Source organism: Colletotrichum truncatum (genome assembly GCF_014235925.2).
Source record: "Colletotrichum truncatum strain CMES1059 chromosome Unknown Contig_0006, whole genome shotgun sequence".
NCBI classification, from domain to species: Eukaryota; Fungi; Ascomycota; class Sordariomycetes; order Glomerellales; family Glomerellaceae; genus Colletotrichum; species Colletotrichum truncatum.
In genome coordinates this window covers 229,203-256,345 of record NW_027222403.1, presented here as the reverse complement: position 1 = coordinate 256,345, position 27,143 = coordinate 229,203, and the positions used below count along the sequence as shown (strand labels likewise).

General features: G+C 50.4%; 8 protein-coding genes across 8 annotated transcripts; 5 read left to right on the top strand and 3 right to left on the bottom strand.

Annotated features, from left to right (window-relative positions):
- Positions 1-525: 525 nt before the first annotated feature.
- Positions 526-1,552, top strand: CTRU02_209332 (hard-surface induced protein; the record flags this gene model as incomplete). The annotated part of the gene is made up of 3 exons (XM_036726834.1): positions 526-668; positions 752-968; positions 1,025-1,552. 3 exons carry the CDS (start codon positions 526-528, stop codon positions 1,550-1,552), a joined length of 888 nt encoding a protein of 295 aa, XP_036581543.1.
- A 2,571-nt stretch (positions 1,553-4,123) lies between these two features.
- Positions 4,124-4,342, top strand: CTRU02_209331 (uncharacterized protein; the record flags this gene model as incomplete). Its single annotated transcript, XM_036726835.1, has 1 exon — positions 4,124-4,342. One exon carries the CDS (start codon positions 4,124-4,126, stop codon positions 4,340-4,342), a length of 219 nt encoding a protein of 72 aa, XP_036581544.1.
- A 672-nt stretch (positions 4,343-5,014) lies between these two features.
- On the bottom strand, positions 5,015-6,055 carry CTRU02_209330 (uncharacterized protein; the record flags this gene model as incomplete). Its single annotated transcript, XM_036726836.1, has 1 exon — positions 5,015-6,055. One exon carries the CDS (start codon positions 6,053-6,055, stop codon positions 5,015-5,017), a length of 1,041 nt encoding a protein of 346 aa, XP_036581545.1.
- Positions 6,056-13,531: 7,476 nt separating this feature from the next.
- On the top strand, positions 13,532-15,157 carry CTRU02_209329 (major facilitator superfamily transporter; the record flags this gene model as incomplete). The annotated part of the gene is made up of 1 exon (XM_070205245.1): positions 13,532-15,157. One exon carries the CDS (start codon positions 13,532-13,534, stop codon positions 15,155-15,157), a length of 1,626 nt encoding a protein of 541 aa, XP_070060893.1.
- Positions 15,158-16,252: 1,095 nt separating this feature from the next.
- On the top strand, positions 16,253-17,218 carry CTRU02_209328 (uncharacterized protein; the record flags this gene model as incomplete). The annotated part of the gene is made up of 1 exon (XM_036726838.1): positions 16,253-17,218. The coding sequence occupies one exon, from the start codon at positions 16,253-16,255 to the stop codon at positions 17,216-17,218; it is 966 nt and encodes a 321-aa protein (XP_036581547.1).
- A 1,360-nt stretch (positions 17,219-18,578) lies between these two features.
- On the top strand, positions 18,579-19,780 carry CTRU02_209327 (uncharacterized protein; the record flags this gene model as incomplete). The annotated part of the gene is made up of 4 exons (XM_036726839.1): positions 18,579-18,853; positions 18,915-19,129; positions 19,207-19,408; positions 19,465-19,780. 4 exons carry the CDS (start codon positions 18,579-18,581, stop codon positions 19,778-19,780), a joined length of 1,008 nt encoding a protein of 335 aa, XP_036581548.1.
- Positions 19,781-20,931: 1,151 nt separating this feature from the next.
- CTRU02_209326 (minor allergen alt a 7) lies at positions 20,932-21,890 on the bottom strand (the record flags this gene model as incomplete). Its single annotated transcript, XM_036726840.1, has 3 exons — positions 20,932-21,433; positions 21,496-21,581; positions 21,864-21,890. The coding sequence occupies 3 exons, from the start codon at positions 21,888-21,890 to the stop codon at positions 20,932-20,934; spliced, it is 615 nt and encodes a 204-aa protein (XP_036581549.1).
- A 2,572-nt stretch (positions 21,891-24,462) lies between these two features.
- On the bottom strand, positions 24,463-25,833 carry CTRU02_209325 (MFS monocarboxylate; the record flags this gene model as incomplete). Its single annotated transcript, XM_036726841.1, has 1 exon — positions 24,463-25,833. One exon carries the CDS (start codon positions 25,831-25,833, stop codon positions 24,463-24,465), a length of 1,371 nt encoding a protein of 456 aa, XP_036581550.1.
- Positions 25,834-27,143: the final 1,310 nt, after the last annotated feature.

The window sequence follows — 27,143 nt, the reverse complement described above, 5'->3', positions numbered from 1 at the left end:
TTATCACTGGCCTTGGAGTCGTTTTCTGAAAAGGGGGCTGCAGTTATTGGCGAGGAGCAAACCCACTGAGACCTTAGCATGCTCCAGTTCAAATGGAGGTATTTTGAAGGGAGGAGAAGGTGATTCAAGGGAACCCCAAGACGCCTGATGTACATTCTAACGCGCCTAAAACATTTCAGGAGTTTGATTATTTCCTCCAAGAGCGACGCATTTTATTTCTCTGCGCAAGACACGCAAGGGATCAATAATTGCTACCGGACGCCTCCTTCGCAGCTGGTGTTCAATGGCTTGGAAAGGGAAAGGTCAAGACACCCCGCGCCGTCCCTGAATGCTGTTTTCGGATACGACTTTCATCCCTCGACCAATGAAATGTTTTGCTAAAAAGTTATCAGAAAAGAGAAAGTGAGGTATTAAAGAACTGGGTTGTTCTTCGTTCAACCCATCCCCCCTCTTGCTTTCCTATCATTCTTTGCCTATTATCCAGCCAGCAAGTTCATCAGACGGCATTGACTTCGCATCGACAACATGATGCAGACTCCGCTTTCCTCCAACCGGAGGTATCTCTCGGTGTTCTTCATCGTGGCTACTATTCTTCTGCTGCTCGCTACAGTACACATCACTCGTGAAGGTGTCCCAGAAGTGATTAAGTCCACTACTGGATGGAACAAGTAAGTGTGCCATATAAGCTGTCCATACGACGACTTCCTATTATCCCATGCATCTGCTCAGGTGACTAACACCACTCTCATAGCGCGGCACCCCCGACTTCACAAGGGCACACCAGTGCGTCGGCTCCCTACGCCAGCGGCAACAGGCACGACAACCGTCCTACTTTCGCCGATCTTGCCAAAGATTCTGGAACTGACAAGGTTACAACGCACAACTACGCTGTTTTGTACGACAAGTACCTTCCCACGTTCCGCGATCACCCGGTCAAGATGCTCGAAATCGGTTTGGGTTGCGGAATGGTAAGTTAAACCTTGCGTTGCCGTTTCTCGACACCTGGCTCATGTTTTCTCAACAGGCTTACGGCCCTGGTGCTTCATACCACACCTGGATCAAGTATTTCGATAACCTCGAGCTTAACATTATGGAATACGACGAAGCGTGCGGCAAAGCATGGGCGGCAAAGCACCCTAAGGCGAATCTCTACTTCGGTGACCAAGCCTCGCCGCCTTTCCTTCAACAAACCGGCAACGAGGTCACCGCTGATAGGCTGTTGGACATCATTATCGATGATGGTGGCCACACCATGAACCAACAGGAGACCAGTCTGCGCGAGCTGTGGAAGTTCGTCCGCCCCGGCGGCATGTACATCGCAGAGGATTTGCATACAAGCTACTTGGCCAGCTACCAGGGCGACCCAACCAGAGTTGATCATGCCACGCGTACATTTATGCGCTTCATCTACGAGCTGATTGACGACTTCATGAGCGCGCCAGCTTTCGGAGATGGCGTGAATCAGAAATATCCGTTTTCCCATGAGATCCAGAGCATCGACTGCATGGAGGCTATGTGTGTGCTGATCAAGAAGGAGGTTGGAGCTCGATAAAAGGCCCGCAATGTGTAGGGCAACCACCGAATAATGTATGGCACTGCAAGTGGGTGGGTTTGGAGTACGGTCGCTTTTTCCTTTGTTTGGGTAATGTAACCAATACAATCAGAACGATCATTGCGCCGCAGATGGCAAATATGAATCTCCTTCCTCTTAAAAGCCCCTACTTCTTCCTGTTCCCAATCTTTTCGGCTTTCAGTACTTAGTGTTACCATTCTTGTGGGATCGAAGCTTGAAAGCAACATACCTACCTACATCACCATTGCCAGATGTTTATCTAGGGAAGCTGCCATATACCGCGGTGCAAGTGAGAAGAGAGGTGCTGCACTCCATGAATCATAACATCTAATCTAGGATGCAATGGTGGTTAATGCCTAATCTTGCCAAATGGCTCAACATCCATGTGGTCATTTGCCGGCTGGCCGCTCACGTGGTGTCAGTGTCCGTTTTGGGGTTCAGTTGCAAGCCATTGGCGAGCAAGAATCAGCAGATGTGGTTGAGATGGTCACCAAAAAGTCGATGATTTGAGACAGAAAGGCGTTATTAGACGTTCAGCACACCTACATCCGGAACCGGATCATGAGCTGACAACGGTCGTCGTAACGCAGCCTCCGACTGCCGTTCATCCGTCTGTCATCCTTGGCTCGGGCGTCGTCTCAGGTACTGCATCTTCAAATCGGATGCCAATTTTGTTTCACCCAAAGGAGATAACCATCCATTGCAAGCTCATGATGCCTAGAGCAAAACGAAATGCCAAGCCTTGCCAAGGTCGGTGGAATAGAAGAACGATTTTGACAGGTGCTTGAGCCTGAATTGACGTCAGTTAGAAGCGCCAATAACTTGTAAAATGCTGCATCCGTCAAGAAACTTATCTAGTCCATGAGACTAGATCAGTTGGCCGCAGACTTTTGTCGTTTGCAGCTGCAAGCATGTCTCCAACAACCCCAGTGAGATGATACCTACCCTAGGGTCACTTTGAAAAGGCCTCATCTTTGGGAAGGTGATGCGAGCCCTAATATCTTCGGAGGCGACTAATTGCTTGCTGTTGTTTGAAACTTCCAGGAACACTTTCAGGGAGCTTTCCAGTGGAAACAATATTTACTTTTGTTCAAAGCTAAGAGGGTACCGTGAGTCTTCGATGCGATGTCCCGCGCTTGGGCGGCCTAAGCTTATGCAGGGCGATCCACCAAGGCGAGACGTCGAAGCAACTCGTAGAAACATAGCAAGTCCTCGTAGCATATACCTGGTGGAGGCGAATTAAAGATTCATGTATAATCTTGAACTCATGCGTCCTGGATCGGGCCTTATGCCCAATGCTTCACGTTGAAGTAAGGATCGCACTCGTCTATGACAGACAACAACAGCCTCGGGGAAAGGCTATTTATCGGTTAGGAAGGGTTTTGGTTTCTACTGATTTATTCATCAAATACACCGGTAGCAATTCAAGGCAGTAATCACGGCCGATGGAAAGTTACTCAAATCCAGTGTGTTTCTTGATAATGTTGCCACATGATTTTTAAGCCTGGGGGCCACACCACTTTTTTACATTTGTTGAGGTAGCAGTTACCTTTATACGTACCTATACCTTTGATTTCACACAACCTGAGACACTTCACTCGGCCTTACCTTCTGGGTCTGAGAAATTGTGGAAGTTTTGGCTCTGACAATCAGCTCACAGACGGAAACCACTGCAAAACTTGGTGGGAAAAGAGTGCCCGAGCTTTAGAGCGGGAACCATAAGCTTTTTCGGCACAGCAAGCCGTGGCCCGTGGACATGGCTACCATGCCGAAGCGTCCAAGCATCACCTTGCAAAAAGCAAATGCCCAAACTTCCTCTTACCATCGCCCTGTAGGAGGTGTTCCGAGTTGTTTGTTAAGCTTACTGTAGTAGTGTGTTTCGGTTCCTACCTTCCATCATACCCACCTCTGCATCTCCTTACCGTCCCATTTCAAGGAGGCTTACATGCCTAGCCATGCAGTTGCCATTCTTTCATCGCCATTCTATGTCTGTGCATTTATTTGTTGAATCCAGTAATGGCCAGTCCTGTTGAAAGCCGTATTACGCAACCCTATGTTAGACAGGTTTGGTGTCCTCGGATGAGTAATTATCAGGCCAGAGGCACATGTCAAGTGGTTACGTCGATGCGACCTTTGCGGTATTGGTAGTTTTGTCATCCTTCCTTCGGCTTTCATCACCCGAAGCAAGGTTGCGACATGCAAACTCTGCCTCATGAAGCCTGCTCAGTGCGCAGTTCTGAGTGAGTATACAAGATCATAAGAATTCCCCGTCACTTACCAGCTACCATCATTCGAAGACTTTTGCCACACCTGCAGCAACATACTCGACTAGAATGTACTCCATTATTGATATTCTGATCTCATCCAATCATACTATTATCAAAAAGCATCTATTGACACCGTCCTGCGAGATATCATCTTGACTAGTTGAAATTTTCACTGAAGAGTGAGCAGCACGCCGCCGTGAGGTAGCTTCTGACTCCTTGAGTAACTTAGCGGCTTCGTACTCAGACTGATACCGAAATACAGCAGGTTCGAATAGTTTCTATCATGGAAAACCGAAGTTCTAGTAGTTCGAGCCGACCAAGATCCCACCAGGGTCAAAGGCAAAGAGATGCTCTTGGCAGGCTTCACGAAGGGTCTCAATATGTCAAGATGTCAGGAAGTGGGGTGTGCTCTGAGGTTCCCATGGGCCGCAGCGGCTACAACCGAACTCGCGATCGCAATGATCGCAATGCCACGACCAAAGGAAGGTCTGGTTACAATTAGTCTGCATTGTTCCTGGTAGACATACACTCTTAAGCATTATCAAAAGTTGAATACAAGAATACGTGGGAAGAGATAGAAAAAATTGGGTTAGGTCAGTTAGAAGATGAAATGGGCACATAAAACAAAGAATAATATAGCTAATACGATACGCAAAATGATCATTGTTCATATAGATGTGGTTTTGCCTTTTTCTTCCTCTATGCAAGCATCTTCATGCTCATTTCTTTATCTGTCAAATTGTTCAAGTACCATTGTTCTTTGTTCTTTTCCAAATCTCATTCATTGGTTAGACTGTCTATCACGTGGAGCCCGCTGGTCGCAAGCTCTATCCAAAGAGCTGAGTTGATCAAGCCCGCAAAGGCCCATAGTATGACTACCACACCGGTAGCAAACCACTGGCTCCCATCTATTTTTACAGCGTTTTACCTTACCTAACTCCAAAAATTCCTTCAAGACTCCTTTAGCCGTTTCTAGGAGAGGGAATATTTGACCTCCCAGCGGTCGTACTTAAAGTGCCAACCTGTTCAAGCAGACCTTCCCAAGCCCATGATGCCGAACCCAAACTTCCACCGGACCAATTCTTTTTGCCGGTTCAGATAATGGCTCGTCATGCCATCTATAGCCTTCGATAGGCATTTCGAGAGGTACAACACAAAACTACCTCTTGCCTCGTTAATCGTGTTCCGGATTCCGAAGGGGACTTGTCTGTTGACACCTTGGGCAGGTGTCTTTGCCTTGGTCTGCACCTTCGTTTGGAATAGCACGTAGTGTCTGGCAGTAGCATACCCAATGATGGTTTCCAGCCATTGATATCAGACGATTGCCGCGTCGGTGCATGCCAACCTGGACGCCACAGCTCATACAAAACCTACGTAACGACACAGTCCTGGCTGATTTCGGAACTGAGGCTGGCTCGTCATCGTCGTACGGCTCCAATCGTCCATCAGAGTACTTGATAGCTGTTGTGGGCTGATTGTGTCCGAACTCCGCTCGTGGGCGCATGTTATAACAGACGAAGCAACCCAGGTTTTCCGTTTCGCTTCTCTCGAGATCCATGATGTGTGCTACCAGTGTTTCGGTGGCGAACTTTGACGCGTTGATTATGGTGTGAAACCAGGGGTTTGCTCTAAGCAAGGACAACATTGTGTGGCAGTCCATATCTTTGAGAATTATATCCCTTATTTCGGGCGGCACTTTTTGGAAGCCTTGTTCGAGGCTGTAGTTCGAGGGCGGTTGGTTGGTTTGCTGCTGTGCCCCGACTGCCTGCTCACTGATGTTTTCCCCGTGTCCGCATTTAGGCTGCCTATCCAACCAACTAGTACTTAGACTGGTGTGATGACTAGTTGGTATGGCATAGGGTAGTTGAGAGGATGGAAGAAGCCCGAGATGACGGGGTGCTGGTAGGTGAGGTCGATATGATAAAGCGGGCGGCAGAAAGCCAGTTGCTTCCGGTCTGTGGTCAGAGTTTCGAGTACGGGTAGGGCGTAGTCGTCGAACCGGCTTCCGAGTCGACTTGTGTGCGGATTTGGGCCGATCAACTGGTTGTTCAGCTGAATCTTGTGTCTTTCTGTCGATAGCCAGTGGGTTATCAAGGGAACACAGATTTCTAGGCTCTGCTTTCGAACATTCTTGGTAGGATCGCTTTTTGGATACTCTTTCCGCATTCTTAACGGCCACTTGGGTGGAAATGTTCGTTTCAAAAGAAAGCGCCATGTTGAGAGGAGAAGTGGCACGCAGCTACTTCTAGGTCCGTAGTAGACAACAGTTCAGGTCCCTCGGAGGCGACAAGATAAGGAAGTGCCTGCAGACGGAAAGAGAAAATTTGTGGCTGTCGACCCAGAGGACTGACGACTTGCTTAAATCAGATTGGGGAAATGTACTGATGATAAGAATGAAAGCGCGAGGTAAGTATGCCACCATTCAAGAAGTTTTATACGTCAACAAACCATACATATCTAGAGTGATGGATGAAAGCCAGATCATGTATCAAGACAAAAAAACAGCCATTCCATAAGAACATGAGAAAAGAGAAAGTGAGAAAAGGACAAAGAGTCAAGATACCCTGCATTTTGGCGACCAACAAGCAAACACTCACAACATCGGTTAGGAAGTAACAAGGGATGAAGCCCTAGCACTCCGCATGGATAGTGTATCTGCCCCGACTAGCTTGTTAGTTTGGGAATGTCAAGCGCTCAATGGAAGCCCACACATTCTTGTTAATCGAGCCCGATCTCCGTCTCTGCATATGAGCTCCTAAGGTGCATATCAATCAACGTCGCTTGCCCCAGCAAGACGAGGGACTTGGCGAGGCAGCTAAGACAAACCACTGCATGATGCATCCATCACCTGTTTTAGTAGAATCAGCCTATGGTTGGTCCTGTAGACGAGTACAGCAGGGGTGAATGTCACTTATCCTATCCTGGTTGCCCAGGATGTGGGCCATCGCGCAGTTGTCGATAGCCGTAGCCAGTTTTGGCTTGGTCCAGGGTTGGCATCTTGAGAGCGCTTAGCTGATGATATGCACATACAACCTCTTGATATCTAATCATAATTTGAATGGACAGTCTTGACAGTACTAGCACGGTTAAATGGGTGAGGAATGAAATACTCTTGCAGGAGACGTAAATCGTAGCCCCCGTGGCAACTACAGTCCGGGTTCTTGGGACCTAAGCACCCAAGTGCCAGGAACAAGTGAGCCTGTAAGGTGTGGCGTGCACAAGATGAGCAATGCAGCGTCATGCGGCCCCGTTTATCTTCTGGGGTCGAAAGAATATACATCAATGGATTCCAGTTTTTGACGGATAACATCATCGCTAGTTCGTACTCTGCAGTACTTTGCTATTGAGCTGACACTAAAGGCGGTCGCTCCAGATATGATTGATACCTTACAAACCTGAAGCTACTTGTCAACCTACATTAAATCAAGGCATCCTAGGTCTCACATATACCAGTGTCACGGGAGACCATCGACCCTACCAACTAGATCTTTTTCTTCTGGGGCAAGCATTACTTTCACAAGTGCCCATGTGTTGGTACATAATTAAATCCTGGTCAAGACGCAAGGCGCAGGATGGGCCCATAGGTTCCCCGCACAATTCAGCAACACGATGCGCCAAGCTTGAGCGGCCACCCTACATCACGGAAATTTGTTGTGCAAAATGTTTCATATACCATCATGTCCAGCTGAAAACCCGTCTGTTTTCGTCATTGCATTCTACTCAGCCACTCGAACTTGTCAATTGAGCTCATCTACTTCTCATTAGGCAAACTGCACGTCGGCTGCTGGTAAGCGGAAGAAAGGAGATTACGCGGTGTCAATGAGTGTGATGGAGTGTGACGAGAGCCAGGGCGAACCAAACTGTCGGGACCATACTCTCATAACCCCTCACGCAACTGGGTGTGATGGCCACATTCTGTCTGTTGGTATGGCCGTCTTGACGCCCACTGGGCTTGCGTTACCTTGACATCCTTGCAAATTCTGCTTACAGTCAAGGATTTGACTGACCAGGATGGCGAGAAACATCTGTTGGACAGGGGGCAGGCCGGTCGTGGGCCAGCACAATTCATCTCAGTGCTATCCTGAACTACTAGTAGTGGGCCGCTCTCACTTCGGAAGACCGAAGGCGCATCCGTAATGGAGATCTCTGAACTTCGGGCACAAATGAAAGGCATCACCACATCCATGCCCCCGGCTCCCGGTTTGTAGCTGGAATTTTCGGGCCCTGCCATTGGGATGCGTGTCCGCCATTCGATGGCATGATGCGATCCCTGGAGAGAAGGTAAGTTCCATCGATTTTGTGCAAGTCGGCGAGTTCAACTCGTTCTCGCCACCCCTCTCAGAGCCCACTTCTTGGGAAACATCTTTACTAGTAGGGAAAGGCGTATTCCCTATCTTGGCCCCCTTAGCCCCTCCTTGCCAAATGCAAGGCCTCCTATGTCTCATTTGGCCTGGCCTGGCTGGTCGGACCTCATATCTAGGATCATGGCCGACACCCTGCTTATACATAATGTCGCGCGAGGTCATTTACAGGCGTAGTCTGCCTTGGCGGCAATTACCTACATAGCACAGTGGCAAGGCCAGGCAAAGTCAGCGGGGTTGTAGAGTCCGAGTTGCATCGGCGCGAAAGGCTATCGCCCCCAATTACTTTCCGTCGTTGGAAGTCTGCAGGGTTCTTCCAACTCACGCTAATGCTCAGAAGGGTGCTCTATTGTAAAAGCAAGTGCCTGAGTTCCGGCTTCCGGGTGCAGCATGCTATATACTACATGGGCCCCCTCCCACTTCGGCCGGTGCCACGTACGAACAGGCATGGAACAGACCTGACAGGCATAGACAAGTTGAACAAACAGCGCCGTCATGGTGCGCGGGCCGTAGAGCGGGCTCCCGTCCACTTCTGCTCGATCCGATCTCAGCCTAGAGTTCCATTATGAGCCACCGGATGCAGTAAGTGGTACGATGATAGGACAGGGAGCAGCGGCCGGTGAGGGGAAGACAGTGGCGGCATGGGACCATCCGGGGTGTCGATTCTGGGTTGCTTCTACATCTCTGGCGCACGGCCTAGAACTTCAGAATTATGAGTTATCATTGAATGCGGGTATGCGTGTTCAACCTCTGGGCCAGTGATACCAACGAATATGTGACAGATACAAGTAGAACAAAATCTTTGATATGTGACGTGCCTTTGTTGATGCTTCGATGCGTTCGATCTTAGCTGTGAAGGGAGTCTTGATACGGTGGCGATGAACGGATTGGATTAATCTGGGCTTGTCACCAACTGTTACATTGCATCACTACATGTTTTCAAGTTTACCAACACTGGGGCTAGATGCCAAATACCTTACGTATCCGGGTCTTGGTTATGACAGGGGCTGGCCTGACATCCTACCACACCACTGTTGGAACACGCCGCAGTTGTTGAGGTCTCTAACTTGGCGACCCCCTGATGGGTTGGGCAAAGACGAGCGAGGGGAGGGTTTGATCAAACAAACATGCAGTCAACGTCACATCTCCAATTTGGCCGGCAAGTCACCTATCGCTCCTGCTGTGACGATGTTCATTACCTAGTATGAAGGGCAATATTGCGTTCGTAAAGTAAGGGCTCTCACTTATCGATACGTTGGTTTTGAAACCGGATGTCTAGAGGCAGTGACTACCTTACGCAGAATGGGAGGTCTAAACTCAAGAATGCCACCACCCTCGAGACTATCAAAACGCGTTGGGTGTGGGGCTGGAACAGCCGAGATGCTGTATGTAGTAGATGAATGGGCCGACGTAGCATTCGCAAGAACCAAACTCCATTAAGGGCGAGTTGGAAAACTTCCCTGAGGCATATTCCAAAAATGAGCAGAGCAGGCGGTAGACCACCCTGGGGAGGCCCTGAAGTTCGTGCCGTTTGGCGTGACCATGATATGCACACACCAAAGTGAAATTGATATACATTCTCCTGGCAATGAACGAACAAATCTCTTTCTCCAGGATTGTTCATTATTTCGAGCTCTCTGTGCATATTTTGCGGCAGGGCAAAACCGGCTGAGTTGCTGTATCTATTTATGACATTCTTGTCAGTTGAAAGGAGGAGGGGGGTGCATCCGTTCGATCTTTCGATAGCAGCGAGTAATCCCGCGTGCTTGGTGTTTATGGCATCCTGAACTTCCCCTAACCTATGCATTCGATTTGGCTTTGGCTCTAGGCTGCCATTAACTTCACATTACATGTTCACAATCAACATTTCATGCCCATTATTAACGTTTGAAAGATGCTTAGTTTGTAACTGAGGGCATATAAATAGAAACTAGGTAGTCATGTTCCAGCTTCAGCTGCCCTTGAGAGATTTCTCTACCACAGCCTCGAAAGAGCAAGCACCATCGACACCACTAATGTCGTAAGTTTTTCCGAGAGGCTTCTAATCGATAGCTTCATCCTTTGGATATGGACAAAGGACTTTCATGGCAGCCGCGGAAAGACCCCTGGGAAGCTCCCTGAAAGATATCGTCTTCAGGTTTAATTTTCCAACCTTCACATTTCCTTGTACTTGCTGCTTTGCGAGAATAGTTTTTGTGTAAATAAGCCGAGATAATATCAATATCCAACATCCAATAGAACTCTAAGAGTGAGGAGTACAGAGGCGACCTTCATGTTGGTGGCAGGTCGCTACAAATGTGGGAAATGCTTGTGTCTTGAGGATTTGACACCTTGTGGACAAACGATGGAAGTGAATGCTCGACATTGTCTAGTAAGAAAAAAAGTTCAAATTTGACTGTATTTAATATTTTGAGTTATATAAAAGTGCTTGTTTTTCTAGCGAAAATATTTAAGAATTAGTCAAAGACTATGCTTACTGTAACAAGTGTTCTGAGCTAGGTATTCTGTTGATATGTTTCTTTCACGACCTGTCTGCAACGTTCGTCAGTAACCTCGGCACACGCTCATTACGACAAGCACTTGTCGGAGGCAGGACTCAGAGGATCGTTACAGGGCCCAAATGTGTACTCGGTTTAAAATTGTTCACTAATTTATGTCATATGACTATGATACTCACATAATGATTATGCAACCCGTATAAGCTATTCATCGTTCACCTTAATCTATTCTTCAACCAAAACGCATACTGCATAAGCAGCTCTAGTAAAAGCCCGGCCTAGTCTTCACTTCATCCACCGAGCTTTCACTTGCAGGGAATCGGCTTACCAGTATTGCTAACGAACCCGTTAAATTGTCAGCATCTCATAAATCGCGATTTTGGCAAGAACTACAAATGTAAAAATCTGAGACTCTCTCATGTCATTTGATTTTGGAAATATCACTCAGTTTATTAGCTTTCGCCTTGCACAATCGGCAGGAGGCGAAAGCATAATTGAGCTAATCGTCGACCGATTCAGGGAAGCTTGCCACCCTCAGACTTTAGGTTTATGCTGTGCAGTAAGGAAGCAGCCAGGTGTCGGTAACCTTCATCGTGTATTGTGGCAGCAAGGTGATGACAAATGCAGCTAATCAGCTGCCCGTCACAAGATGCTGCAGGGGGCCCATGGCGAATTTCACTTGTTGGTTGGTGAAGTGACAGATTGACCTACTGTCTCTCATCGACTTGATGTGTACGAAGTACAGGGCCTTATGTTGGTGGTGGGGATAGATGAGCCGCAGCAAGTGACCGGTGAGAATTTGCGCAGGAGATGTATGAAAGAGGAAAGTGAAATTTGATGATGGCCATGGGCGTACGTCGCCAGATGGTTCTTCGGGCAGCGGAACTAGATCCGATCCGGAGGAAAGCTCGGTGGAGATTTTTGGACAATTCTGAAGATGAGTGAACGTTGTGAAGCGAGTCTGGATAGTTCACAAGTACCAGCATTAAGATTTCTCAGAACGTATGGGAATAAACGATAGATAAGAGGTTGAAACGACGAACAAAAATGGTCCAAACTATTGAGAGTGAGCTTCATTGGCCTCCCCACTTCACTTGCGCGGCGAATGCCATTGGACTGGGTTTGCGTTATACTTTTAACATGGTTGGGGCTGCCTCATAGTTTGGTGCAGGAAGTGTCCGGCGGAAAGTATATGGTCTTCCGCGGGAGCATCGCGTCGTCGTCCCTCGGTGGAGTTCGTGTGGGAAATGAATTGACTAGGAATTAGAGCTGAGCCGAGCATCGGCCAGACTGTTCTGCTTCCAAAATGGCTAAGCGAGACCCGGGGCGACTTGCCATATGTGTTGCGCCGCCGTTGCGACTTTGTGCTCAGTCTTTTTTGTGCCACCTCTTGTGCTGTGCCGCTCCAACGAGCGGCACCGCGGATGGTTCCGGTTACGTTTGAAAGAACCTTGAGCACTTTCGGGCAGACAGGGAGAATCGGAGAAATACTGGCAGGTATCAACAAGTAGTCCTCCAATAATCCAACGCGCGTCGTATTGCACGGATAAAGCGTACTCGACGACAATGATGCTTGTCGGCGAGCCCCCTCTCAGTTCACGGCCATTGCAAGAGTGGAGGAGGGTTTTCGATTTTCCATGCTTGGCAGGGCGGGCAACGGATACTGGGAATCTGCCGCGCAAGCGAGACCACGTCAGTCAGTGCTTTGCTTATTCAAGCAGTAATCTGTGTCCGTAAGACATGCTACATCCAGTGTTCAACACCTCGATGACAACGCGCTTCCCCAATCGGGAGGCGGCCGGCGTCCGAACGCTCATTGGATGCTCCAGCTCCAGTTCTGGTGCACCGGTTTTCCCGAAAAAGACACTGGGCGCCATGCCTAACCTGGAAGCTGGGAACGCTGCGGGCGTTTGATTTGTTGCAACTCAAAGTGCGTGCTCATTCTCCAGTTTGCCGTGTCAGTCTCGCGTGTGTGAAGGCTATCTGTGACTGAATGTGCCAAGATATTCCTGCTTCCTCCCGCCCCAGCAAGCTGGAACTTTTGGCACCCCCTTCAGAGCTGCAGCCCTACATCGTAACCACTTGATTGCGTAGCCCAAGTACGATACCGCTGCACTTTGTTGTTCACTGATCACCTTTTGCCTCTTTCAGTCACGCGCTCTGTTGCTCATTCGCAGTTGAGACTTGGTAGTAGGCCTTACCAGTCATCCTCGCCGTTTATTGCTGATGACGACAGCGCACTGCGTCTGGCGCTTCCTTCTTCCTACTCCGGAGCTTACGTCCGGGCACTCGCAACGCAGATAACGGTGCCTTGTGTATGATTGCTCTCTTTAATTCCTTACGTAGACCCCGACTTGCGCGGGCTGCATTCGCATCGGTCAATCTGATCTGTGCCTTATCGTGCCACGCATATCTGGATACGGCCACGACTGCACCAGCGCAAGCTCCAGTACGGCATCGTGGCACGCATACGTCGCCTGTCATTAGTAGCCGCGGACCCAAAGTTAGTTTCGTTCCACAGGGAGTTATCAGTTTCAGACCTCGTGTCTGATCGTGGGGTCCCATCGCGTCAGTAAGGGATAAGATTGCCGTATGCGTTTTCTCAACACCATCACGCCCAAGAAGGAATCGGTGATGTCTCTCAGTTACATTTAACTTTCCTTCAATCCCTAAGATTTTTTTTCTCCCGCATTAGACTTCACGCAGCTGTGTTGTGCCTTGGGATCTTGGCATTACCATACCCGTAGGCAATCCCGGAGCCATCGGACCCGTTACACCGCAGCCAAGATGCATCGCCGCACCGAATCATCCGACCTCAACATCGACTCCAACATGGTGCCGTCCAGGTCTTCGGAGGATGAGCCGACCGAATCGACGCCACTATTTGCCGAACAGTCACGGCGCCCCGGTACCGGCCGCAGTCGTACCGACTCGCTCCTCCGCGCCGCAGGCAACATCCACGTGCCCAAGGTGCATAACCCGGACGTTATTGTTAGTATCTTCTGTGCCATTGTCCTCGTCGGGTCTGCCGGTGGAGGACTGTGGGTGATCCCCGCCACCCGCAAGGTCGAGGACATTGTCTGTCGCCATTACTATGACGTTTTGAGCAATGAGAATATTGATGAGAGCTTGTGCAAGGAGGACGCCATTCAGTCCAAAGTCGCCTACATCTTTGCCGTGTACGGTGCTCTTCAGGCGTCTATTGGAGCTGCCTGCGCATTTCCTTGGGGCATCGTTGCCGATCGATTGGGAAGAAAACTGGTCTTCTCTCTGACCATCTTCGGTATGGCTTTGGACCAGGCTTGGTTTGCCATAGTTTGCGCCTTTCCGGCAACGCTTCCACTTGAAGCCATTTGGGTTGGCCCGATGATGATGGTCATCGGAGGTGGAAATGCGGTTGTATCCGCCATTGTCTTTTCGATGCTCGCCGATGTCACTACTTCCGAGAACAGGTTCGTTGTCTCCTATTCGCTTTCCAGACTCGGAGCTAATTCTTCCAACAGAGCCAAAAGTTTCATGCGCATACACGTAGCGTCCATGATCGGAAACCTGTGCGCGCCCGCTTTCGCCGGCTGGATGATGGAGAGAACTGGCCCTTGGCCCGTCATGGCGATGGCCTACGCTGGTTTCCTGAGTCTGATATTCAGCATTCATCTCATTCCTGAGACAAAACCGGCCGCTCAACTATCGTCAGATCCTATCGCAGACGAGCCCGAGGCCGCATCTCCCATGCTTGGCTCCATCCAGCACACGATTCATCGAATCAAGGAATCCCTTCGTCTTTTGAAATCACCATCTCTGATCGTCTTGCTGCTGGCGATGCTCAGTTCGTATCCCGTCATGCTTTCGACGTTCCAATTCATGTCCATCTTCGCTTCGAAACGTTACCATGTCTCGCTCTCGCAGACGGGTTATCTTTCGTCCTTGTATGGCATATGTGTCCTTCTCACGGTCATTGTTATTCTTCCGGCGTTCTCAAAGCTTCTCGCTTCACCCAAGGCGCCCAAATCGGTGCGGTTACCGGACGATCACCAACGCGATCTCTTCCTCGCCCGATTGTCGTCAATAGCCCTCCTAACGGGTTCGTTGGCCATGTCTGCGTCTCCAAATGTTGGGTTCTTCATTGGTGGCCTTACCATCCTTGCATTGGGTGCTGGATGGGCCAGTTATGTGAGAAGTGTGAGCAGCGTTTTCGTTGACGCGGCGCATCGGACTCGTTTGTTTTCGATCATCTCGCTGGTTGAGACGGGTGGGCAGACGTATACACAGCCAATGCTTGCGGGGCTGTTCAGTGTAGGTATGAAAATGGGAGGATTTTGGATAGGTCTGCCCTACTTGGGTGTCGCTGCCTTTTGCTTGGTAGCTCTGGTATTTTTGCTCCTTGTAAGGCTACCACCACCCGAGGGCAAACAGGCAACAGCTGATGATGGCGAAACAAACGCTTCATCTGCGCGCTAAACATTCGTTCTTCTCCTTTGTTACATCAAAATGTCTTCCTTCGATTGTTGCTTTCTGATACCATATTATTAGAGCGAAATCTTGTTTTAGAATGATTGCACTAGAGCTATACTCTCAGTAAGAAAATACATCAACGATTTTACAGTCATCAAAGCTATTGTCCAGTCATCTCTGGTCTAGTTCTTCTGGCGCCAATGACCAAATCAAACGCGCGCCACAACGCATATAGGGAGTTACCATAGCACACTGCCTTGGAGGGATGATATCGACTCCTCTCCAAGAGACAACCTTAAAGGTCAATTACAAACGATTCACGACTGTGGTAGCTTCAGGTGCGCCGCGCTGGTCGACAACAAAGGATCGACAAGACTGATTTGTTGGCTTGTCGTAGGACAAGAAGCCGTGCGTGTGTTCGTCAGTACCCAGTTCAAATGAGATAGGATTTGGAATGCCAATCAGATGGCCCCGTAATCCTGCGCCTCATGAAATCATGAAAGTGTGCATTGTAGAAGATGACAGGGGGACCTTGAGGTAGCCGTGACGAGGTGAAAGGGCGCTGTGGAGGAATTGAAGGGATCTACAGGCGAAGATGGGCATCAACCAGATGGCTTTGGTGGGGCACAGCCACGGACAGCAGAGCGGGCATCAACGCTAAGAGGTCGCCGAGAGGGCCCTGTGAGCCAGTCATTTAGCAGCTTCAGGGATCTTCCCCCGCGGACAACCGTTTCAGACGACAAGGGCAGCGCTTAGATGTACGTCATAAGGGACCAAAAAAAAGGAGGAAGATCATCCGCGCCACAACTGTTCACCATTCGATTTCTTACCTCGAAGTCACAATCGCCATTCAACTTCTCGACGTCCTGCAGCTTAGCCTTTGTCGGGAAGATATCCTCAAGGACTTTATGTCCAGATCAGCCTGAGCGTTGCGGACATCTTCTCCCAGCCACAGCATTTTCTTTCTTTCAACTTTTCTTCTTCGTCATTCCTCTCTGTACCACTGAGCGAACTCTTGACGGACATTGATATAAAACACGACCATAAATAACGAAAACGACGATTACAACAAGTAAATCTTAACCATCGGCAGCTCTCAAAATGTCGGTTTTCGACGGCCCCAACTGCACTGCCGTCCAGGCCAACGCGCCAGTACCCAGCGATGCAGGCGTCGCCGGCATTGGCGTCCTGCTGTCCTTCATCATCACCGCCGGCCTCTCTCTCATCATTAGTTCGTCCATTATTATACAGGAGATGAAGGGGAAGCCGTCAAACATCCTCCGGAAGCTACTCAACAGTTATTCCGATCAGCAGATCCTCCAGGGTATCGGCATATCATCGGTTGGGCTTGCACGTATAAATAGCATGGTACCTTACCACTTCTTCATTATATGGACCCTCTCGAATATGTCCATGGCGGTCCATAATGCGACACTCCTCGCCCTTGTCCACGACTTCCGCCGCGACTGGGTCCTGCGTTGGCTGCGTCAGTTCCTCATGTTCGTTAACCTTGTTTTCAACTGCGTGTACGGTGTCTTCATCTTGCAGGGAGTCTCCATAGGCATGCAGGACTCGAAGCTGCCCGTTGCGTGCGTATGGAAAGTTAGCAACGAAGGATTACGCTCAATGACAGGGTTGAGCTATGTCGGGACCATTCTTGTCATCGCGGGAAACGTCCTTGTATTCTCCTTCGCAAGCTGGTATCTCCACCTCCGGACGCAGCGTTTCGCCAAGATAATCAAGCTTGTCGGCACATTCCTCATGGCTGTGTCAGCAGTCGGCGCTGCGGTGCGCTGTATTATCGCCTCGGATGCCTTCGGGAAAGGACCAGTGTACGACCTGAGCGATGAGGGCGAGAAGGGATGGTCTTTCGGACAGCTATTGTCGCTGCTTGTGCTGCTCTTCCCCCTCGTATCAATGGTGGAAATTGTGCGCGGCGAGATCAAGGTCGCGCCATGCGATCTGACGGATGGAGGGAAAAGTAACGACACAGAAATGGATGCATATCGAACATCATATCAGCCGAATCCATTTTTCGGCTCGCAAACGAATTTGTTCAAGAGATGATGAGAGCCGATTATTAGGAAAGAAAAGCGGAAATGCCCAGAACAACCGTCAGATTCTTGGCCGCCTAGCAGGCCATGCTCGGACTGGCCTGGTTATCGCGTTCGAGGGAATCATTTAGGAACTTCAGCTGAGCAGATGCCAACGAAAGGAGGGTGCGGTAGAATCTCAGGAGGTACGGCAATGTCAAGTCGCTTCGTAATTTCTTGGCAGAAGGCTGTTGACGGTGGCGTTTTTAAGACAACGTGCCATGCTGTTGGATAGAAAGAAAAAAGATACCCGTTGAAGAATTCTTTGTTTATTAGCTTCAATATCAAAAAGGGGGCAGGCAGTTAGGGGCTATAAGAGAGTGGAATGACACAGCAACGTGCTTAATGGCGCTGTGGCTAAAAGCAGTGGCTGCCCTTTATAAACCCCCCATACACAACTGTCATATATACACCACCTTTCCCACAATACCCAGCGTTACTGAACGCCACATCACAGACTAGGATATTCTCTAATGCAGAAGAAATAGGGCGGACTCTCGGGCTATTGATGTCGGACGATGCCGTCGGTTTTTCATCCTGTCAGCTCTGCATCCCCAAACCTAAAATGTCATCCCAAACACTAGACCCCGGGCAAGAGCGAGTCACGTGCGGTTCTATGGAAACTGATCTTCCTAAACTTTTCAAAGCTCGCTGAATCCCTGCCCGTTCAAGCTTGGGACGACGAGAGATAGAGGCGATTTTAGCCTGTCTGGTCTTGGCTGAACCTCCCCACTCCGGACGCCAAACGCTTCACGTTTGGGTTGGTCAAGGAAGTGTGTACTGTTGCTAAGTAAATCTACTAGTAGCGAAGAGAAGGTAAGAGCTGCCGGGACCTGGCACAAGGAAACATCTCCAAGAAAAGGAAAGTACCATACCTTGTGGACCGTTCCCCCTCATTGACTCGAGTGTGGTGGAAGTTGGTACACCAAGCAAGTGCACCTGGCCTTTCCCTTGCCTTTCAATAAGTGTCGGTATCCTTTCCACTATTTCCTTCCTCAAACTTTCTTACCTCTGTCCCCTCTCCATGATTCTCTGCCCGTGGGTATCATTACCTCTGGTGGTCTACTCTTGATTCATCATTCCTTTCCTTATCAACTGCTCCCGAGCGTTCGGTCCGTGACTGCAATTCTTCTCAAACACGTCTCGTTCATTTTCAATCCGATCCTGACGATCCGGCCGTCCAAGTACTCCGTCCGTTGGAGTCCACTTGATTGTGCCCATACTCGGCTTCGTGTCGATACCATTCTTTCAATTAAGCCCAAAAGCTGGAGAGACGACCCGTGCTCCTCGACTCGTCACCATCAAGAGCACCGCTTGGCGACCAAATTACCGAAATGGCGATGACTGCGAACAATCGGCGTGTCGTCCAGATGCTCTGGCTGGCCGCCGGTCTTCTCTTTCTGGTTGCTCTTTTACGATCTCTAGGCTCCCCAGATCAGGCCAAGGAGTGGGCGACCAACAAGATGGGCAATCTCGCCCAGAACCTTCCCAACAGCCGACCCGGAATGCGCGAGTTCATGGCAACTTCCGAGGCCATCTGGGCGAAAACTGTGCAGCAGCGTCATGATATGATCGCCGCCGATTACGGAGATGCTTCTAAGATGCCTTTGTTTGTGCTCCAACCCCCAGGATCGTTATAGACATGAGACTAACAACTCTTTGCTCTCTAGGTTTCCTGCTACCAATGCCGATTTCTATAAGAAGCACCCATACTCCATCTGGGATTTCACACCAGCTTCGTATAGTTGCCCCCATGAGGTGGAACGCGTCGGTCGTATGGGAGATGGCGGCAAGTGGGTATGCGGCATGTCTCAATATGTAAACTATCCCAAGGGTAGAGATTGCATCATCTACTCTTTTGGCGTTCGTGACGAGTCCAGTTTCGGTAGGTACATACCATTAGGCCACAAGGCTGACATATCCATGGATCAATCAATCTTTACTGACGAGATTTGCTGCCAGAAAATGAGATGCTTAGCCGCACCAACTGTGTCGTATGGGCCTACGACTTCTCTGTTGTCGACTTTGGCGAGCAGCTTGAGCCTTCCAATCGCGACAGAGCGCATTTCCTCCAAGCAGGCATTGCAGGAAAGACGGACACAACCAAAAACCCTCCATTCTATAGCATCAGTGACCTGATGGATATGAACGGCCATAAGTACCTGTATGACTCTCCTTACTCGATTGAATTTGCCGGAAAACTAACATGATGTTCTCTAGTGATATTCTGAAAATGGACATTGAGTTCGCCGAGTTTGAAGCCATGGAGGGCTTTGTCAACGACTTTCCCTTAACATCGGGCGAGGAACTGCCTGTAGGCCAGCTCATGATTGAAATTCACTTCTTCAATGGCATGACCTCAGCAAAGTTTCTCGACTGGTGGGAGCGCCTCGAGGGCCGCGGCCTGCGTCCTACTTGGACCGAGCCCAACTTGCTCGCCATCACTCTGAACCTTGGAAACAAGGACCCACTGCTGGCGGAGTACACTATGATCAATGTCCACGACAGCAAGAACATTCTGTTCGGTCGGAGGTGAAGGGGCTACATGTACAGGGCTTAATTTCTTTCAAATGGCTTGCGAGTTGACTGGCTGAGGCTGAGGCGTTTTACACCAGACAAATGGGGTGCATGCTTAGGGGCGTTATATCAGATTAGATAGGTCAACATTAGTTACAGTATACCATGATGGAAAATGCACATGATGGCTACAGTCTGTCCTCTATCACCTTCATCATGACCACACGCGGCCGAAGACGCGCGGCCAGCTGACGGACAACTGTTAATGACATGGGCGAGTTCAGGATGAGATTGCATTTCGTAGCATTCGAGCACATGGTTCGTAGAGGAAGATTTGCCGACGAGAAAGTTAATCATTCCAAAGCCACTGAAAGACACCATGGGGATAGGATCCAGAAGTCCAGAAGTAAGTTTCCAGGGGTGTCGCAATTGAAAGACAGAGGGGAAGCGAGAGGGGGAGGGAAAAAAAAAAAAAAAACACCAAAACGATAAAAAGAAGCATTCGTCTCCTCTCGCTGTGCTGATGTCAGATTGTCAGATCCCGTCCCTTAGCCTCTCCGTTCCCCTGCCACACCACACCACGCCCGCTTCTTGATTTCCCATTCGCTCTTTGGCGAGTGTAACTTGCCTGCAATTGCCACTCTACTACCCGAGCGAAAGGAAACCCCCCCCCCCCCCCCCCCCCCCCCCCCCCTTGACGCAGAAATGCAGTCAGCCGGGAGAGGAAGGGATTTTGTCTCCGGCGAATGCAAGATGAATCTTATTTTGACTCCGCTTCTACCTTGTGGTTGTCGAGGGTATCTCTCGACAAGCGGTGTTTTCTTTTTTTAGAGCCTCAGATGGAGGAGTTCACTTTACAGGAGACAGTTGAAGGAGGAGGGGATGTGGGGTCATTATAATCCTTTTTTTTATTCTTCTTCTTTCACTTTTTTCTTTTATATCATTAGACAAGTGCGTAGAGGTTCATTGCACGACACACTTGTGCGGAAGCCCACATGGCCCCGACTTTTCGTCCTTCTCGTCCAACTCCCTTGGGCCTTGTCGACCCTCTGTAGCCGAAGAGTTATCCTTAGCCGGGGCCGGGGCCGGAACCGGTTTCTCGGAGCCATTGGCCCCGTTGGTTCCGTTGGTTCCATTCTCCACCTTGGCACCGGCCTCGCTGCCATGCAGTCAACCGACGTGCTTGGCGACGACCTCGTAGAAGGACTGGCCCTGGATGCGGGCAATCTCGAGCTCCCTCTCGCTGGGCTGGCGGGAGCCGTCGGCGCCGGCAAAGGTGCCGGCACCCCAGGGGCCACCACCGTGGACCTCGCTGAGGTCGGCCATGAGGGGGAAGGCCTTGGCGTAGCCGAAGGGGACGTAGATGATGCCGTGGTGGGCAAAGGTGGACATGGCGGCGATGGCGGTCGACTCCTGGCCACCGCCGAGGGAGGCGGTAGAGATGAAGAGACCAGCGAGCTTACCCCAGAAGCCACCGGTGCTCCACTGCTTGCCAGTCTTGTCCCAGAAGGCCTTCCACTGGGTAGGGAAGTTACCGTATCTGGTGGGGATACCGATCAGGAAGGCATCGTAAGACTCGAGGGTAGAGGGGTCCTCGAGGACGGGGATGTCGGTGGGCTTGGGGGGAGCGCCCATCTTGGTGAGGACCTCCTGAGGGAGAGTCTCAGCGACCCTGCGGACATGATGTTAGTCGGAGTTGTTTGGGGGTTTATGGCCGATGAGCTGGTCACGTACTGGAAGAGGTCGGCAGTACCGCCGGCCTTCTCGATACCGGCCTTCTCGGCCTCGGCCAAGGTACGGATGTGGCCGTACATCGAGTACTGCAAGGGGAGACACCATTAGCAAAGCGGTCCAGGGAGAGCAGGGGTTATGGAATGGATTTGTGCGGTTCGGCAGGGTTCAAGACACGGCGGTGCAGATAAATGCATCCAAAGGTGAACCCTCGGTCTCTGCGAAGCATCCTTCGTTGCTCTTGAGCAGAGCGAATGAAGAACGACAACAGCAGAGACTGCCAAGCGTTGACCAAGCTTGAGTGAAAGAGGGGTGAGGGGCAGCGTGAAGGAGACGCAAAATTGCCCGATTAGGAAAGAAGAGCTACTCACGTAGACGATGGCAATCTTGGGAGCCATTGTGAAGGATGTGAATAAGTGGGAGATGTGAAAAGGATGGAGATGGGGGTATCAACTGCAGAGAAGAGGAATCCAATGCTTAACAAAGAAAGAGATGGAGAGAAGGGGTGCGGGATGGACATGTCTGTTGGGGAGGATGGCATCTTCTTATATCAGGCCCCCAATGCCATAAGAGTGCCCATGCTGGAGGGTAAAGGAGGGGTGTGGTACTTCGTCCAGGCGGCTTGCATCCATCAATGGCACGCTAAGCTCTACGAACGGGCGGTCTCTCAGTTGGGTACCCTTGGAGTTCTTGGAATGGTCATGGCAGGCCAACGCGATGCGGTCTCACACAGCTTTCGCTGGCCGAGTGGGTACCCGGAAATCCAGAAGTTGAGACATGGAAGCAGCTCAGGTAAGTCGTGGTAAGCAGGTAGGGAGGGAGTAGTAGGGAAATGCCTGCATGGCAGAGCTTCCTTACCTAAGGTACAGACACTACCAACCCCTCCAAGCGGGCCTGTGTCCCACTGCGGGGCTCGCATCAAGCTCTGGGACAAAGGACGTACGTACCTCGAGGTACCAGCGTACACATTGCTTGTGTAAGTATCACAAATACGGATAAACCAATCGTCGGTGGGTTAGCGAGCAGTTTACGATGGCTGATGGCATCATGATGAAGAGGAGCTTGATGAACAACCCCCATGCCGGGCAAACAATCCAGAACAATGCCTTGTCTGATTCAAGCATAATGAAGCGATATTTTCCGGTGAACACCACCATATTCTTCATCCGAACCCTGTCAATGTCTGTTCAGATGCCATACCCTTAGCGATGGGGGGGCTGGAAACCGTGCGTGAGGTGCTTAATAAGTGCTTAACAACACATTTAGCTATCATATCGAGCCTTACGAATACCCAAGACAGTCCCTCTGTTTGTCGGCCCTGACCGCCGTGGGGAAACGGCACTTGTAGCCTAGCGAGGCTTCTCTCTTGCATGGTATTGTAGACATTTCCGATCAGTGATTAAACATAGATCACGGGCATGCCATGTCAGGTTTGACGATCTGTACGATGAATCTGAGACGATGGCCTTGGTCATCTTGGATTTTACATGATGAGACAGGCATCGACCCTCAGATGAATTTCTTAGAGCTGCCTAATCTAACAACGCTCTGCATTGAAGAATCATGGGATAAGATACATTAGGCTGTTTCCTCATCGCAATCTATACGAATAGTCTGTCCTTCAGTACCCAAAATTGCCCGGCCAATTGAAGTGGCTGCGGGTCTTGTACGGCCAGGGACGAGGAAAAGGCATCACGATACGGAGTAACGGTCTAGCAAAAGGCAGGAAGAGATTAGTCGTGACTGACAAATTAGAAGACGGCTTTCCCCTGGCGCAAAACTAAAGCTGACAGGTACGCGGCACGAGACAGATGCCAAAGGGCGGTGGATCGCTGCAGCCTGTATCGGCTCCAGAAGCACTACGGAGCTCTGGCCGAGAAAGCCCCACACACTGACACCTTGCGCGCGGGTCTGAGTTAAGCGTTGCTAAGCTGCACCTACAACATGATCCAAGGATGAATCAGCAACACACAGCAAGAGACGGGTCCAACACATTTTCTGCGCCCGTGATAGGACGCCTCTGCGGCACCGCTTCGATGGATCCGAGCGACTTCCCAGCACCTTCAACAGTTGTTTCCCATCGTTCTTTGGCCCTCCACTGAGATCTCTTCACCATCTCTATGGATGCCCATCTCGATCTCTCAGGGTTCCGGGAGTATCCCATGTTCAAAGACTTGGTTTCGTCACCGTCACTGACTCAATTACAGACGAGCCAAATATATCATTGGCCCTAATCCGCATCCAGCAAAAGAGAACCGCATTCTTTTTTTTTCTGGCGCATCGCTCGCAAATAATCCGATCGCCGCCACTATGTGCTTCCATCTGCCGGTTACGCAACGCCAGCCAGATATACTCCATTTCCATAGGCACCATAGCTGAGCGGATAGTCTGGCTTGGTTGCAGGATATGCCCCACCACATTCTCTTTTCAAGAGCAAACTTCCGGACACCAAATGAAGGCCGACAGACATTGAAAACGCGGTTTAAAGAAAGACTGGTGATAGTGGCCAGAAAGCCCAGTCGACTTACAGACACATCACTGATTCGGCTTCGCCAGGTCGTTTCCAACCGTGATGCTCATTTGTAAAATGCACGTTCAACCCTAGGCTCCGGTAGAAGACCGCCAGTCGGAAGCCGGCATTGTTTCTCAAACTATCGAGGCAGGCCTACCTTGAACCGAAAACATCGGTCGGCTAGCCCCAAATAAGGTCTAGGATGGGCATGAGATATTGTGTAAAGCTCTTAGCCCACCATTGCCTGTCATGCAATTCGGCATTGTTGATCGAATGCAACGGTTGCTGCCAAGAACCAACAGCTCTGATGGCAGTTGTGATCTTTGACAATACTAGAACAAGACAGCAGCCTGTGACTGTTGGCAGCATTGCATACGTATTGTGTAATTGATATTTATTTATCATTAGTTGTTGTTAGGGTATTGTATATAATCACCTCTCCTCTGTTCTTTTACTTGCTACATCTTGGTAGCTCGAGCTCTCTTCAACTGGAAGATTTTTGCCAAAGTATAACAAATCGAACCCACCGTCAACGCCGCAGCTCCGTACCCAATCATGGCATGCCACTCAACTTCACTGTAATCTCCCAAGATTGCACCGGCGATGGGCGTGCCAATGAGAATGGAGATGCTCGAGGTGAAGAACATCATGCCCATGCGGGTACCCACACGGCCCAGATCAGGCGACAAGCTTACAATAACACTAGGTGCAATGCTCACCATGCCACCGGAGAAGAGGCCGTATATGATGGCGAAGACTACGAGCCCCGCCATATTCCGAATGCCCAGCCATGCGAACATCATCACGGCCGCACCCGCGGTGAGAAATGTTTGTATGTACAGCGCGCCGACTTTGTCGGCAAGGTAATTGGGTACCACACGACCCGGAATGCTCCCGGCGCTCAGTAGTGTAACAAAGTAGGACGAAAACGACGTCCCGCCAATATTATGGCTGACGGCAAAGAGCTGGATGTAGAAAAAGGCAATATACATTGACAAGAACCCAAAGAACGACCCAAGCATGACAAGCATGAAGGCGGGGTCGCTGAGGGCGGTCCTGTCAATGAGGGAGCGTTTGTGCCCCGATGGCGGAAGTCTTGTGTGCATCCAAACGGCGGGGATGATGGACAGGCCAAGGAGGATGAAGCCCATGATGCGTGTAGCCCAGCCAAAGCCGATCTTGGGTTCCAGTTGGCCGAAGATGATGGGGAACACCATGCCAACTATAGGAGACCCTGTGGACGCAATGCCAATGACGAAGGCACGGCGTTTCTGGAAATACTGACTTAGGATGGCGGTGGACGGCAAAAATGTCAGCCCGCAGCCTAGGCCTATGCAAACGCCCTGGGCTAGAAAGACCTGCCAGTACGTTGTGCAGAGGGAGGTCATAAACTGGCCCAATATGATGAGGAAGAGACCTGTCAACAGCAGCTCTCTGAAGTAGCCGCTGTCATATAGGGGGCCACTGACAAAGCCGACCATCATGAGCAGAGCGCCCTGGAGCGATCCAATCCAGGAGATGGCCGAAGGCGTGGCGTCAAGGGTCTGTTCGTAGTAGGTCTGGTACACTCCGAAAGTGTTGACGAGGCCCCAGGTGTCAGCGAGGACGACCCAGGAGCCGAGGACTTGGAGCCATGCCTCGAGACCCCCGTCCGGGATGGGGCCGGGGTTGGATGCAGTGGCTGCCGGGGTGGACCTTTGAGTTTCGGGGTCGTCGGGGTTCGAAACGGGAGTTAGAGTTGTCTCGGAGGGGTTATCTGAGCGAATGCCTGGGGCGGACCCGTGCTTCTCATCGGCGTCCACCGGTACCGGGGCCGGGGCCGACGACATGGTTAAGGTTTTGTGGTATCGAGGTATCGAGGTTATGCTCGGCTAGAGGGTGTATCCTCGTGCAGTTCCTTGGCGGATGAACTTTGCTCGTTACTATGCTCGCGTGGCGATCTGCGCTAAGTAAAGTCCCGTACTGCCGGAGGCTCAAACGGCGGACGAAGATGGAGAGGAGTTTTCAATATTAAATATCATTACCAACGTCAAGCTCAGCACTCGTATCTCCGAACGAGGATGGCCTTATTCTCATGTGACTGCAAACAAGCTTGACAAGCAGAAGAAAACAATGTGTATTAGAAATCAGAATCGGTAAACGGCAGAGAGAAAAATAGGAATTAGCACGGCTCCGGATATAAAAACGGGCAGAAGGGCCAGAATCGATGGGTTTTCGAGCTATTGCACCATTGAGAGGATCCACTGTTTCGCCTCATTGGATGCTAGGAGAAAATCTTTATTAACGGATTGCATCGTTACTCCTCCACCTTGTCCCCTGGAGGGCGGCATTAGGTGCGTAGGATGGTTGCGATCGGAAGATGCTCCGAAGGACGGCAAGCCTGGTTGGTTGAGGCCGAGACCACTTGATATCATGCGATTCTGATATGCAGGAGTGGCGCTTGCCACAGAGAGAATTGCCGGCCAATGTTCCATGCACTATGACGAGCAGGCGTTGTGAATGCAAAAGGTCAGCAGTGAAGAGCGAAACGGTCAATATCCTCCAACCTCAGCATTGAGGATTGCCGATATCAACTCCCGTCCTCTGGTTGTCTCCGCTGTATTCCCACCAGCTAAGCTGTGAAAAGCCTAGCCCTCCCGGCCCACCGTAGGCTGATCTCCGGGGGCCCTCGAACGATTTCATTTCTTGGGGGACGACAACACCAACGAAGAGGATCTCGGCGGTACGACAGGCGCCGACGCCGTTACAGACCCGGCCAACTCCGGAGGCCGTTGAGGCCGCAACTTACAAATGGCCGCATCGTGACCGAGCTCGGAAGGGCAATGCATGCAGATTTCAAACAATATAGAAGAATGTAGAGCCAATAGCGGCTGAATGAGACAAGGGTGACGAGAATATCCACATTCGAAATTCGACCGAAGATTGACGCACACCACCTGTGGAAGGCTTGCTGGTTCGGTTGCGCGCAGCCATACATAAAGGGTTTTTGCTCATGCACAAGTATCCAATCAGCATTCTATAGGCTGGGCATATGGTGTAGTGGTATCACATCCGCTTTGCATTCTCTCGATCAGCTCTGCGGAAGGCCCAGGGTTCAATCCCCTGTGTGTCCATAATCTTTTGCTTTTTCTTATTGGAA